Raw genomic sequence first — 16091 nt, forward strand, 5'->3', positions numbered from 1 at the left:
AGAACCACAGTACAATGGAAACGACGTTTTGGGACCAAAAATCGAATGCGCTTACTCTGCTATTATAGTGGCTCTAGCCAAGACTATATTTTTAAGCCCAGAGAGCAAGAAGGTCGTGGAAAACAGTAATGAAGCAATTTTTGCCTTCAAAACCACCGTAAGACTTGAAAAAACAATAAATCAGAAAACAAATTTTCGCTTTTCATAACTTTTATGTTTTTTAGACCTTTTTGGGCCTTTTTGAGTTTGATACCCTAAAAGCAAACTATTTTTCTGACCTCTATTAGTCATTTTGAGTTACAACGATTATCGTTTTTATGCTTATGCGAATCAAATCAAAGAGAAAGGCACCAAAATCGTCCAAGATGCCGACCTTAATGACAAGGATTTTTGCATGCATTTTGCTGTAGATTACTTTCATTTAAAAAAATCATTTGATCGTTAAGAAGGTTCTACCTTAACGTAGATTCGAAATCATCAGACTCAAAGATTGTTACTAAGTAATCTCATGGGCTTGGCAATAATTGGATGTGAAGTTTCGACGGAGCCCCTCGATGGAAGCCGATGAGACAAGCATGCCTTATGATGGTGCATCTTTTTATATGATTGTAAAATATGCAGTTCGTTTGGCATTGAAAGCTATATCGAAATTTTTCCTGAACAGAGGAGAAGACGAGGTAAAGTGGTCAGTGTAGTTTTCTAGCATGACAGAGATCCCACGACCTTTTTCAAGGAAACTCTTAGACTCTAGCTATACCCACAGGTCTACGGAGAGGCAATCTGATACCCAACATGAAACTACTCATATGGATATGGATGATGTGATGCCTGGCTTCGCTGGCCGGGCGAAGGGCAACCTCCGACCCTAGCATCCGAATCCCCTCCAAAAATCATTTTTCAATCTTACGACAATACAATCTTTGTAAACAATACAATGTCGCACAATCAGTACGACAACAGAAAACAGCATATTTGTTGACATACCTGCGCAAACTATGAATGTAGTTCTGTTGATTTATTAAACAAGTACATACTATACATACATATAAGGTTCGCACCCATTTGAGGCGGAGTCAGAGAGGGTCAACTTTTGGGAGGCTCATCGTTCCCCTCATCTGTACAAAGAAAACACCTCAACGTGCTTCATCACCCCATTACGTGAACACGTGTGCGTATTGCAGGCCCATTTTGCTTCAAACGTTCTGATCCTGACGGTCTCTGTAAACATCAGGCCCTGTTGGATTAGCTCAGGGAGAGGGTCCATGGCCAACCGTTCATCGTGATACATATGATCAAGCAATTGAATGACAAGCCCAACGACGAGATAGGGCCCCATCGGGACGGTCTCTGTGAACTTGTGACGTTCAGAATAGAATCCCCGCTCTCTCAATTTGCAATCAATGAGTATAAAAGCGAGGGAACCCACCACTTCCAGAATAAGTCGGAAGCAAGACCTACATATATACAGAAAGATGTACCCGTGTGTGGCTTTTGTGAGCCTTTTTATCGCCATCTGGGCGGCCCCAGCTGCTTGGGCAAAGACTGAGGCCGAGATTCTCCAAGAGATCTTTGCCCGACCGGGCTTTGCCACGACCAAGCCTCCCGGTGAAGGACCGAATGGAACCACGGAGGTTCAATTTGGAGTGACACCCATTTGGCTGGAGCTTTCTCCTAAGGGGGTGATTAAGGGCAAGATGTGGTACAAGTACATGTGGACAGATGAGCGATTGACCTGGGATGCCGATCAAGCTAAAGGATTGTCATCATTGAAAGTCAATCCAACCCAGATTTGGATGCCCGATATTTTCCCATACAACAGGTGAAAGAGCTATTTGATGTTGATCAGCGTTTGCCAAAAAGAGGTTGAGCACGAGGAACACCATTTCGAATGTTGTCGAACGGCCGCTTGATCACATCTCGAAATTTGTCTTCTTGTGCATCTAACGTCAGTATAACGCTTGCACGTATAATAATTTAACGAAATCATGCGACTACCAATGCTTGCATGAACGCGTAAAACACCCTGACCTACCTAAAGTGGATGTAATTTCCGGTGATGAATGATCAATGTCTCACTTGTCCAATTCCAGGTTTGCCTCTTACCACTCCATGTTCTCCTACCTATCGGATGGATCCGCTTCCAATGCTTTAATTATGACCACTGGCTCCATCATCTTTGTGCCTGAGACTGCCGAGGAGTTCATTTGTTCAGATGTTAATTTGGACGATTTTTGGGGCGACCAAGAATGCTATTTCAAATTCGGTTCGTGGACTTACGATGGTAATTTGTTAAACATTGTCCCCTTTGAGGGCAAAACCGAGCTCGATTTGGACGAATACGACAAGTCAAGTCCTTTATTGGTAAGTACTATTAAAACGGATCATTCAATGCATGCCTTGGATGATTGACCCTCTTTTCCTTAATGATTGATTTCTTTTCTCAGATTAAGAAAAATTCAATCGAGCGAGTGGTCAAATATTATCCGTGCTGTGCTGATGAGCCATATCCTCATTTGTTGATGTCCCTCACTGTTCAACGGAAGTTTTATGTCCAGGATAATGGCGTCGTCATCCACAATCCAAGACTCAAAAGCACGACCGATAGTTGTGCTTGAAAACTGTGTCGAAGCAAATTATAAAGTTTTCTTCAAATTCATGCACCAATTACAAACGAACATGATCAAAGCAATGTTTTCAAAAATTCACAAGACTGCGAACGTTTTCAAGAAGGATGAGAATCTAAGCTTAAGAAACACTGAGCCTTCAATTATCTTCAACTGATCCAGCTGATTCAAAAAACACTCCTATGGATTAAACATCACAATGACTCATTGACCACAGCAGGTTTGAAATGACTAATCTGGAGATCATTTCTAACATAAAGACAGACAAACCCATGTGGGAAAATGGAATTAGCATGGCGTACCCTATCACAACGAACTAAGTTGAACCCAACTATGTGCAGTTCTCTCATACTAATCTCATCACTAATCGGGTTGGTTTAATTATAAAACATAACGCAACTTTTGGTCTAATCAGTAAGTTTGGCAAACATATGCAAACAGTTAGTCACAGTCACGAAAATAGGAAGTTGAACAATTCCACTTGTTAGGTGATACATCAGACTACTTTTGGAAAGTTCGCTTTGGATTAGCACAAACTTCTACATTCAATCATTTATGCAACAATAAAAAACAACATTTTACATAACATCAAGCATAGCCAATTCATGTCATATTTTGCCTTAAATTCGGGAGCTGGCCAAAGAAAACAAATTAAAACACGTCTTAAGTATCAAATTTCAGTCCCACTAGGTACCAGCATAACACACTTGTAATCTTTTTTTAAGGATTTCTTGAAACAGTGTAAATCATTTTTGCACTAGCAATGGCCGACTCAGAGTCTTGTTGATATCAATAAAAAAGTTGTGACATCATGATATCTGATTTAGTGCTACCAAAATAATCAAACAAGAAGAAATATACAAGCAAAGTTTTTTCCATGGGATCCACATTCCATAGATATGAAATATTGGAGGTCAAATACTCTTGCGCATTCGTCAACTTCTGTTCTTGTATACTTCAGATCTGGAAAATGATATTTTTTGCATCAAAATGCTCACACGCCGCACGAAGGATTTCTGCGCGAGCAAAACCAAAGACGCAAGGAATGCTAGCACTCATGTAAGAGATCGGGGTATCCAAAAATACGGGATTATAATGTGAAATAAATCAGGGAGACTACCAAAAATATTTGATCATCAAAAATCCTAAATATCTCACAACAACCCAATTAGCACTTCCAACGACGAATTAAAGACAGGAATTTTGAATAGGGTGGGCATTGGCGATTTTCGCCTAATTCGAAAATGTCCTTCTTTGGATCGGAATACGGGGTGCTCTATTTGTGAGGAATCGTTAAAACTCCTTTCCCTCAATTTGGGTCGTTACAATCTAATTTTGCAGATAGTATCTGTTCCGTATGGATTGAGCACATGCTCGTACTCTTTCCACACAGAATTGGATTCTATACATCTCCCTCTCATACAGGATAGTATCCCTACAATTGTACAATTCCATTTGTGAAGTTCCTTTCTCTCATGCTATTTATGGTTGAAGTTGCTTCTAAACTGTCGAAGGCAGGGTGGATGTCTAAGAACACACCTTCCTTTCAGTAGGACAGATTCAATTTTGTTGCAGACCTCGGAAAGGCCCAAGTTCCTGTCTTCTTGTATTCGAAAGGTATGATGCTGTTAATTTTAAAAGGTGCAGGCAAGCTCTCTGTACCACCAAATAAACTTGCTTGCCAATGCCACTGATACAAATTTGGCACTTCAAACTAGTTTGAATGAAGCTGACCTTTCCTCATAGTACTGTGAGAGGAGAGTCAAAGATCACTGACACTGGTACGAGCAAACGAACAAACCTGCCAGAGCTTGCCTTAGCGTCCCAATAGAGGATTATCAAGCAAGGGCTTGCCCTTTAGTTGTCATAAATTGAGCTTTTCTAGCCCTTTCTTGGAAGAAGGAACGCAAGCTGATCGGTCGAAAGGGCCTTTGGATTTTGATAGTTGTCTTTACGATGCTAGGAAAGAAAGATTACTTTTCGTTTACACCAAACTTCTGGAACCTTCCCCACAGCTATGGGTGAGCCATTGTGTCAATTATTTACGGCAGGCCTTGTGCATCTGTATTCGTTGTTAGTTTAGCTACATGTTCATTTATAACCCCTTTATTCAAGATATCCAGATACGATGACGCAATGATAATGCCACCTTCTGAAGGTTTTGTCTAAAACAGTAGGTCACCAGGCCCGGTTTGATGGGTCCAGAATTTGGTGGCACAGAATGTTTTTTGGCTTTCCAATTAGTGATTTGTTTCTGAAACATGCATTGTGTTGTTAGGGATTGCATACTTTTGTCCCTTGGACGTGTAGTGTTCAAGCTCCTAAAAGCAGGATCGGCAGATAAGAGCATAAAGAAGATATTTCTGCTTGAATATTGCTAGATGGGAGCTTGCATTTTTGTAAGTTCAGTTGCCAAAAAGCCTGACAATCATCATCAGGAGTTGGGGTCTTAACCGTCTCGCCCCTTCAGTCGGGAAACAGGCTGCGTGACTCTAGATCTTGAAGTTCCGTAGAGCTCTCGGTTTTTCTGGAAGCACGTTCCGTGACCAAGTTTCGAGGTTTGAAGAAAATAGCAACCTCGGAACTACAAATTGATTCATCTCTTTTTGAGCCAGTTTTTCTTAAACTTTGGAAAACTGATTCCCACCTTTCGGCGAGCATTCAGGGATTGTTAGAGTGGAGCAAACTTCTTAAAAAACCACAAGCATCTTATCTAAGATTACGGCAAAGGATGATTCCTGTTTCAGCATTGAACCTAAGATCAGCTCATCTAACCTTTCTGCAATCATCGGCCAATGTTCATTAAATTAGACTAACATCGCCAATTTCAATAGACTCGTCTCTAGAGCAATGAGCTTTTACTTCTAAACTCAGTGGGGTTGAAAACACACTAGATCACCGATCTTCAAGCATGTTAGCCATAACCTTTACATTGTTAATGGCTTCACCATCGACTTCAGAGGGACCTACAGGGTGTTTAATCTTTCCCTTGGTGTTTACATAATAGAAAAAAAGCCTTTTGATTCGACCTGAACTCTTGAACCACTCTACTCTCCGTTTTCAATTGTCATTTTTGATGGAGACCTTACAATTTCCCTAAACCACGTCCAACCTTATTTAGAGATTAGCCTCAAATACTGGATTCGAATTGCTCTTCAGCCTTTTTTATTAGTTAAAAATTTGCGAGATTAAAATTGATGCCCTACATTACTGACCCAAGAAGTTACCATCATTGATGTGTTTCGAACCGGAATGTCAGCTTCTCAGCTCCAGGGACCTCGGTTAGGGCTCCCATCACGAGCGAAAGACGCAAGCAAAATCAAACCGCTTAAACGAGTGGCAAGACGTGACCCTACCTTTCATTGCCTCAGAACCAGGGCTGCCATAAAACTCGTTCCTAATCTTGGGTCTTCATTTCTGCAATACTGTAGGGCTGGTCTGGAATGCCATTTGAAAATTTGTTCAAGTCTGTCTTGAAAGATGTTAACGGAACAACAAAATAAATTCCTTACAAATATTAGAAGGAAGCACATTGAACAATGAAGGAGCCCGAGAAAGAAGAGAAGTGGACTTCCTTTCTCGAACTAGCCTGGATTCTCGAAGGCTTGAAGGTGCTCTCAAAACGCAAATTAAGCCTCTATGGTCACTAGAATTGACCCTGAAACCTGGGTTGAGACAAAGCTCATAGATCATTTTGAAGACTTACAACATCAGATACCTTTCGTACCTTCTCTGAACACTGTACAGTCCCAACCTTTTTAATCTCTCCCAATACGAGAGCTCTCTCATTCCTGTGACGTTCCACCATGTATCTATATTTTCAAAGGGAAAAATAATGCTCGGCTTGGCGGTTGGAGGTCAATTATTCCAGTTGTCAAGTCGGGATTTTTACAAAGACTACCGAACTTTACTTTTCCCAACAAGTAGAATAATTTCAACATCCCAGACACCGATCTAACAAGAATAAACTTCAAACAAACAATAAGAGGTTATCTCATACAGAAGTCCTCCATTGCTCCTTGCAAACTCAAGAATTGCTGTTTATGCCAACAAAATCCTAAGAAATGACATTTACAGTGTATTTATCTCTCATTACGACTATCCACTGCTCAATCTCATCAATACACTCCATGCCCCAAATATAATTCTAAACTTATTAAATTTTCTCCCATTCCTGAAGTCGTTTCGTACTTTCTAGTATACAGAAAAAGTTAACACTTAAAATAGAAAGAACAACATGAAAAGCAGAGCAAAACGTTTGTTTCTTTTTTTTGGTCCCTTCTTTTCTTATAAATTCGAACCGATATTATTTCCTTCAATTATTCAAAATTCCTTCATTTTCAATTTCATTTTGTATTTGTTCCAGCTCATAAGATGTTAACTCAAAGATTAGATGCCGAAATTATGCAATCATGATTAAATTTTTCCTGAAATAAATCTATCTATCTATCTATTTATCTAGGTATAGGCCCGCCTCTTGTTCAGTAAGCCCGTTCTTGTCAGCTCTCAATTTTACAGAAAATGAGTTGGACAGGGCAGTTTGCTCAAAGGTTTTCCTTGTAGGGGATTTTCATTTTCCGACTACCGTTGTGGAATGGAAGAGTTGTCCCGATGAGTATATTCTTGTTTCGAAATCTACTTCTCATTTGTTTAAAAAAGCTGGAGGAGTTTGCGATCTTGCGCAATCTCTCCCAGCATGTTGCCTTTGTCACTAGAGAGAATAGCGTTTTCGACTTGGTCTTTTCCAATGACCCTGATCTGATCCAGTACGTCCACCATGTGACACTTAGTAATCTGTCGGAGCATCATGTTCTTCAGATAGGGTCGACCATTAGTCAGAAACCGGCGGGCTCTAGAGTAAAACCGGCCAAAAAGGTCGGTCTGGGTAAGTTGAAGTTCAAAGATGAACATTGGCTGGACCTAGTTTCAATGCCGAAACAGGAATCGTCCATCGACGTAGCCTTAGATAAGATGCTTTTAGTTTTTAAAGAACTTTGCTCCACTCTGACAATCCCTGAATGCGCTCCGAAAGGTGGGACTCAGGATTCCAAAGTTGAGGAGAAACTGGTTCAAAAAGACATGAATCATTTTGTAGTTCCGAGGTTGCTATTTTCGCACGACTTTTGGACCCCTGTGTACGGTCAGTTTTTTGTTTCCAATTGCCTCAGATTCTCACACAATGATGGTATTGATTTTACCGACCAATCACTTGCTTTGCCCTCAACCGTCATATCAAGATGCTTCAAAATATGATTTTATATAGAAGTCATAGATATGTGCCTATCGTATATCAAAATTCACCGTTTTCGTTTATGTTAAGGTAAGACTACATTTTTGAGCCCAGAAGCAGGAAGTTCGTGAAAAACAATAATCAAGCTATTTTCGCCTTAAAACACCATCATAATGCTTGAATAGCTAAACAACTCAAAACTTTTTTCCGCTTTTCGTAATTTATCTTGATGATGCTTTATTGAAGGTCTCGTGTATAGTAGAGGAAAAATTAAAGAAAACATTGAAGAAAAATGGTTAAGGAAAAAAAGATGTTTCGCAACTTATTTTACTTGATTTGATTTTCATAACCTAAAAACCTATCCTTCAAACTATTTTTCCGATCACTCTATTTGAAGATAAAAGAGGAAATTTGTCCAGTGTTCAGCTTCATCCCCTCCGTTTGGATTGCGATTCTAGGATTTTAGTATACGTATTTAATATACTTAAGCTAAAGTTATGGGAGTAAATTTGGCATCATTTCAATTTTAAGTTGTTTACATTAACCTTGATTTTGGCTGTTTATGATGGCCTGATCCTTTATACATGATAATCTAGTCAGTGGTATATTTCCATCCGAATCTCTGCCAAAGACAAACTTTTTGCGAGGAAGATTTCATTGTCCATTTTGTGGGAAGACGTTTTCTGGTGTTAGTTCTTACAGAAAACACGTTAAAAAGAAGGCTTGCTCTTTGATATGATAAATTTCCTCGCGTGAACAATTTGATGGTGTAAATCGGGACAAAAAGTAATGAAATTTTCACTTTATCCTTAACCTTGTAAAGCAATTAATGATCATGGAGCGATAAAACTGGATTTCCAATCTTTGGCAAGTGCTTTGGAGTGGTTTCATTCCCAGGATCTGGATCGTTTTTTTCCTTTAACATCTTCTAGACCCGGTCTCCAAATATTTGAATGTTTTCAAAGGTCACAAAACAAAGTCGTGAAGAGAACTGGCACAAAGAAGAGTTCGGATTGTTCGGCCAAGTACAAGTCTCTTCTTTAATTTTCATAGGCGTCACTCAAAACATTGAATTGAATTGAATCTTTAAGGCTCAGCGAAAAAATCTTCGTGTTTCTAAAGTGACTCAAGATGAAGCTCTAGCTGTGGTCCAAAACGGGCTTATTGCAGATGTTATTATCGATAACTATTTTGCTCCCGCTGATGATAAAAGAACCCAAAAGCCAATGGTTCGCTGTGATATTTGTCAAATTACCAAGAAAGCAAATATTGATGGCAGGGGTTATTTGTCCTTCTTTAATACAGGCAATCATTCAAGTGCAATCAAATTTTTTGTTCAATAATTCTAGGATATGACTATGAATTCACCAAAGTGGAGAATGTCAGACCTCTGGGCCCGATTTTTTTAAACGAAAAAAATGAGTCTTAGGACCGAGGTTAGTACGAACTCATAGAATTTGGTTCTTCAAATGCAAGATGCAGGACGGGGCTGCGACAGAACTTGGCGTCTTTCTCATCCGAAATGTCCATGTCTCCTTCTACTCGTTTACCAAGTGTGACCGTTGACGAGTCATACGCAAATCAGTGATAAGAGCATACATGTGGGAAGAAGTTCCATCAATACTCAATTGGACCGTCTTGCTTTTGTCACAAAGTCCAAAAAAATTGAAACGTCATTGAGTATCTGAAAATTATGCCTTTTTACTGGAAGTCATAATTTCCATTGTCTTTTTACATATTTGGCATCGCTCACTCTCGGAGTATTCACTATCTTCTAAAGTATAAGGCATAGTAAAGTATGAAGTATAATCTTACTCACGCAATCTTTCTGTGCTTTATATTACGGGGCAAAATACGAATTGCGAGAAGATCTTCATGGAAAAGTTGTAGAGACATGTGGGGCCTTTCTTCTTTGCTATAAGTCTAGTGAAATGATTAAAAGAGTCAGAGGCATCCAACGGTTGTTAGCATCGATGGGACGCATGGAACAAACTCATTCAAGTTCATTCTAATTTTAGTTTTAATTTTTGGTGGGTTTTGTGAAAATTAAGTCTGAGTTTTAGCCATTACGAAAGTGAATGAGCTTGTGGCAAACAATCAATTGTTAGCATTATTTGGTTGATTTTTCACTTAGGTCCCCGCAGCGAAGGAAGCCTAATATTCCAATGCATAGAGAAATTCGAAAACCAGATCGTATTCTCAGCCTCGTTAAAAGCATTGCTAAATATCCCCCCAGTAGGAGCAAGTTGCAAGGTGACAGTTGTGATCAGGGACACAAGCCATACTTTCATGAACTGGTGGAAAAAGTCATCAATCCGAGCGTAATTTGGAGCGTGTGCCACTGGCATTTTCCAAAAAATTGGACGAAAGGATTGAAACACGAGTAGATATAAAAGAAGGCCAATGGCTCTCCGGTTGCCATTGCCATGATCACCTCGATGTGATTTTAACCGATGTTTGTTGTCCACTAATCCATTTTAAACATTCAGGAAACACACGACGAAAATACAGCAATTGCTTGTGAGCAGTTTACCTCGAAATATGGCCTCGATGGTCGCCAGGCTCCTATGAAAGCTTGGGCACGGGTTTCAACACCTGGAGCACCATCACACAGCTTGCATATAGAGCTTTACCATAGGACAATGGCATAAGTCATGGAGCACGGACGTAGTGGAGTGGAAAGCTCTTTGAAACCTCGCTCGAAGACATTTCAGGTTTGTGTTACCTCCTAATCGAGTGCCTGAGCGTGAAGATGGAATTCATGGAGCACTCTCTCAGCGGGAATGCATTTGATCAGGAGGTAACGCATAGCTCTTTAAAACCTCGCTAGAGGACGTTCGATCTTCGACCGAGCTTTCCACTCCACTACGTCCTCCATGCATAATTCGAGAGGTTTTTGGCCGTCAGAGGTCGCGTAGGGTGATCCGAAGATCAGTTCGCGAAAACCACAGACGCTGGCATTGTTTGATGAACAGATCCCGAGTCTGAGGTAGAAGAAGCTTGATTGCTAAATTATAACCTCTGGACATTAGACAGGCCCAAAAAGGTAGCTAATTTGGAAATTGCTTTCCTAAAGCTACCGAAATCAAAGAGTCTGGTCAACCTTAAGAAATTGTTAGCAAATTAATTGAAGTCATTAATGCTTGTATGAAACTTTCCATCAATATCAGGTTCAAGTGATCTTGGAGAGAAGGCTTCAATACTACGTCAAAAAAGGAAAGCAATACATGGCTAAGTACCTTTGCAACGTGTTTTGTTCGACCCGTCACTTCAGTGCTACGCCATGCAATTTTGAGCTTTGTTGAGACATCTCCTCTCTAGCTCTCCCTGGTTTCAAACATTAGAACGTGATCTCGACGTCTGCCATTAAGGCTGTTCCTAAGCCGAAGTTAACATGGTGCACTTTTGCATCGCTTTGGGAAAAGTGGGCATGATTTTTTGCAGCAAAGAAAATATGGTTAGGCAAGGCATTTGAGGTATTGGATTGTTAAAGATACAGGGAGATTTTTCCTAATGCCACCCAAAACAAGAGAACATCCCAAAAACAGCATGGAAGGCAAACTCTTGGCTTTCAAATTGTTTCTGCTTTTTCAAATTTACTCATGTGGTTGGACAAGAGGTAAAGAGCTATTTCAAGGGCTTGAATCCCTTGCCACGCCACAAATCCCTTTGCCAAGGCAACTCTGCAGCTTGTCTTTTCTGAAAGGATATGCGCTCATTTTTACACATGCGAGTGCAAGCATTATGCTTACCGATGAGCAGGGCTCAGAGAAAAAAATATAATAATTCTAGATTAATTTTCAATTTTGAAGCTTTTTGTCAGCCCAAAACAATTTTCTCAGAGCCTCAAATTTTAATTTAAGAAAATACATATGTGGGGGAAGGGGGGAGGGCAAATGAATTGAAGGGCTCAAAAGTGTAAACCTTGACATTCACTACAACTGATTCTGAATTCTGGTTGAGGAAAAAGCTCATGGATACTTTTGAAAACGTGTTGTGAAAGACACCTTTTGAACACCTTTAAATACTGCATACTGCATTGCCCCATTTTCTTGGTAATTGCAATAAAGTTGTTGTTCCCTAATTCTCACCCTATTCCTGCCTGCCTTTTTGGCAAAAGCTCAAGTATTTTCCCTAAAAATTCAAATAGATCCTCAATACTTTACATGCAAAAGAGCTAAACTAAAGCACCCAGAGGAACAAAATTTGATCCAGAAACCTGCATGGTTTAGGGTAGGAATTTGGGAGTTCAAGGTACGAGTTAGCTTCAAGTCCTTTTGATTTTGAAATAATGAAATGTATTAAAACCCTTGGCAATTGCTTCAAACTTTTGCAAAATTAGTTTAACATTGTCTTTTTTGCTTTTAAACAGGCTGATATCTTTGCTTTTGGGATTTTTTTTTCCTGTAAAAATAAATTATCTGGTGCTTTCAAAAATGTTTTTAGTGACTATTTCGCCCTCAAAAACATTTTCTTTCTGAGCCCTGCCGATGAGTAACATCCTTGTGAACACGACGGTTTGTAAGTTCTGATCACTTACCTTTTCTGCTTCATAATCTGTCAGATCATCATGTCCTCGAGATTGGGTCGACCATTACTCAAAAGTCGGCGTGCTCTAAAGTAAGGCCGGCCAAAAAGGTCAGCCTGGATAAGTTCAAGTTCAAAGGTGAGCATTGGCCGTTGATTATAGAAAGGTTAGGGGAGCTTGATATTATTTCAATGCTGAAAAAGGAATCTTCCATTGATGTAGCCTTAGACAAAATTATTCTAGTTTTTGAGGACGCCTGTTCCACTCTAGCAATCTCTGAATGTGTTCCGCAAGGCGGGGCGCAGTCTAAATTTCCGAAGTATAAGAATAATTTGTTCAAAAAGAGTTGCAAAGCAGCAAAATGGCTCCAGAGCAATTTGAATCCAGTAGTTGTGGCTAACCTTCAAAGAAAGTTGCAAAGTAGAATTAAGGCCTTCATTGAGACAGATCAGTCGGAAAAGGAAAGTAGAATAATATAAGAGGTGAGGTCGAATCTGAGGGCATACTCTCTTATGCAAACTCTAAGAGAAAGATGATCACCCTGTAAGCTTTTTGAGATCAATGGGGAAGCCATTAAAAATGCAGAGTCTATGGCCAACATACATGGATATCAGTTCTCTAGTGTGTTTTCAACTCCAAAGAGTTTAGGAGCAACAGCCCATTGCTCTATTGATGAGTTTGTTGAGATTGGCAAGGCTTGTCAAGTCGAGCATTTAGATGATATTGTAGTCACGGATGCTTTACAGGCCATCAGGGACCTGAGAACCTCGAGCTCTCCTGGCCCTGATGGGGTGACATCTCAGTTTCTGAAGAGATGCTCACTGGTTCTTGCTCCTGTTTTCTCGTGCTTGATGCGTTGCATCTTGGATCAGGGCAAGTTCCCCTCTTCTCTGAAGCTAGCTCATGTTGTTCCAATTTTCAAAGGGGGGGATAAGTCGTTCCCCAGTAACTATAGGCCGATTTCTTTCACTTCGAATATTGCGAAGGTGTTTGAGAAGATCATGAAGTTCAAACTTGTTGAATTTCTTCATATACATGAAGTCCTTCCTCCTAGCCAGCATGAGTTCCGAGCACATTTTAGCACGGTTACCCAACTGATTGCACATATAAAGCAGGTTATAGAGGGACTAGAGAGCCATGAATAAGTTGATGTAGTTTATCTCGACTTTGCCAAGGCTTTTGACAAGGTAGATCATGGCCTTTTAGTTAACAGGCTCCATGAGATTGGGATCCAAGACAAGGTTCTCAATTGGCTAAGAAGTTTCATTTGTGGTAGGAAACAATTAGTTAAGGTTGAGGGATCCCTTAGTGACATACACGATGTCAAGTCGGGTGTTCCTCAGGGCTCCATTTTGGGTCCTCTCCTTCTCCTCGTCTTCATTGCTCCGCTTGAGAAGCTTAGTAGCAGGAATGTCAGTATCTCATCCTATGCTGATGATACAAAATTGGTAGTTGGTAGGAATGGTCAGAATTCCGGTTGTCTGGTTGCTGCGAGTAACATGGCACTGAATTGAATGAAATTCTGCTCAATGACCTTTCGGTCGACGTCATTAGACATTCCGTTATTAGATGATGAAGTTATGGGCATTCAATAGGTCTCATCCATGAAGGATTTAGGTGCAGTCCTCCAAGATAATGGAAAGTTCAATGAGTATAAGATAATGAAAAGTTCGATGAGCATATCCAGTTGAAGATGGGCAAAGCTTTTCAAATGTATGGTTGGATATATCAAACATTTTAGTTCAGAGATAGTATCACGATGCTAACTCTGTACAAGTCGATTGTCCAGCCGCATCTTGAATATGCATCTTGAATAAGTTCAGCAGGTTTGCAAAAGCTCGAGCAGGTTCAAAGATGTTTTACTAGGAACGTTGAGGATATGAGAGAGCTCTCGTATTGGGAGAGGTTAGAAAGATTGGGATGGTACACAATATTCAGAGAGGGTATGAAAGGTATCTGATACTGTACGTTTTCAAAAGCATTCATCAGCTTTGTCCCAACCCAGCATTTAGGATCAATTGTAGTGACCGTAGAGGCTTAATGTGCGTTTTGAGAGCACCCTCAAGCCCTCGAGAATATAGGCTAGTTAAAACAATGAAGTCCAATTCCCTTCTTTGTCAGGCTCTTTCATTGTTCAATTTACTACCCGCAACGGCTTGAAAAGCTTAATTTTACCTAGAGATATTTTCCGTTTACTTTTTAGATGCCTATTCGATCACGTTGGCTAACCCAGCCACTATATTAATAAACTCTTTAAAATAAAAGTAAATTCTAAGAGTACATACGTACTTTTTAATTCAATGACCCATTCTCCCCCTCATTTTCAAGCACACCAGATACACGACGTCTAAAACCTAAAACTATACAGATGTCAGCGTTGTTGAACAAAGATCAGGGGCATGCATGGTCTTTCCCTCTAATGCAATCAGGTCAAAGGCCATGATGTTGGCAGAATGTTTGGGCGTGAAATGAATCACATCATGTATGGGCTCAGATAGCAAGTCTCCATCTTTGGTTTTTTTTGAACTATTGCCGGTAACACTCTCAAGTCGTTTCAATCTGAAGGACTGACTGACTGATTAGCTGGCGAACAAGGGCGACTCTCAATTTTACCCAGAGATCCCCAACAACATTCCTCATTGTCTTTTGCTGACATTGTGCTCCTTGGCCAACTTAGGAACTGATCCCTGTGGATTTTCTCTGGTTCTAGCCTTTGACTGCCCTCTTCAAGACCTTTAACCTAATGAAGCAAGGTCGGCCCACTCCATGATGTTGCTTTGCCATCGCCAGTCTCATCCAGGCGTTTTGGAACAGTCTAGACGATAGCCTTTGACACCTTCAAGAAGTTCATGATGTCAACTTGAATTTGGCCGGCACGGAGGAGATCAGTAAGCTTTTGCCTTTTTGAGTCCATGTCCGATATTTGTGTGGATTTTGCAAAGTTCCTCTTGAAATTTGTTCAAAAGACTCTAATTCATTGAAAAAAGAGTTACATTTGCAATAGCACTCATATACATATGAACGAGGCAAATTGATTTATGTTGAGGGTTTTAGTGTTTAGGCCTACCCTGTGGATATGACTGAAAATTGCATACATTTAACATATTCTTACCTTATTCACATACCCAACTGAAACAAGCAATTAATGTGATGGTTTAGTTTTATTGTGTGAAATCTCAGCTTAAGACATGCCTGCCCTGCCCGTCTGTTTCTTGGTACAGCCTCCATAAAACATATATGATGATCTGAAGGTTACTTTATGAGCAGTGACGGCCAAAAACAAAACGACCTTGGATATTATCCCTCAAGTTGGAATAAACCTAAGTTTTTCTTTTTGCTGAATTCTGCTACAAATTGCCCTTTAACAAAAACTGTAAAAAGCCTTTGAAATGGGCAGATTTTTTTTTAAACATTTTTTTTTTGTGTGCGGACTTCCTTACCGCTACCGGAATTGGAATCCCAGCAGTTCAAGACAAGAAGATTATTCATTTTACTTGACTTTTATTTATATATATTATTTGATCGACCAATGAATTGGAGTTGGCTGATCTGGCTAATCCTTGAATATAAGGTTGATCCGGAATTTAAGTCAAAAACTGGTCCAAGTCTGACTTAAATCTTGCTACTGGATCAAACCCCTACATAAGCCCTACGAATATTTGAGGGCAGCAAATTGAACAATGAAGGAGCCCGAAAAAGAAGAGAGTTG

General features: G+C 40.0%; 1 protein-coding gene across 1 annotated transcript; it reads left to right on the forward strand.

The window, feature by feature from the left end:
• The first annotated feature begins 1413 nt into the window (after positions 1-1413).
• Positions 1414-2685, forward strand: LOC131881011 (acetylcholine receptor subunit alpha-like 2). Its single transcript, XM_059227757.1, has 3 exons — positions 1414-1819; positions 2091-2361; positions 2445-2685. Exons 1-3 carry the CDS (start codon positions 1473-1475, stop codon positions 2613-2615), a joined length of 789 nt encoding a protein of 262 aa, XP_059083740.1. The 5' UTR covers positions 1414-1472; the 3' UTR covers positions 2616-2685.
• The last annotated feature ends 13406 nt before the right edge of the window (positions 2686-16091 follow it).

The sequence above is a fragment of the Tigriopus californicus genome, chromosome 5, assembly GCF_007210705.1.
Source record: "Tigriopus californicus strain San Diego chromosome 5, Tcal_SD_v2.1, whole genome shotgun sequence".
Lineage (NCBI taxonomy): Eukaryota > Metazoa > Arthropoda > Copepoda > Harpacticoida > Harpacticidae > Tigriopus > Tigriopus californicus.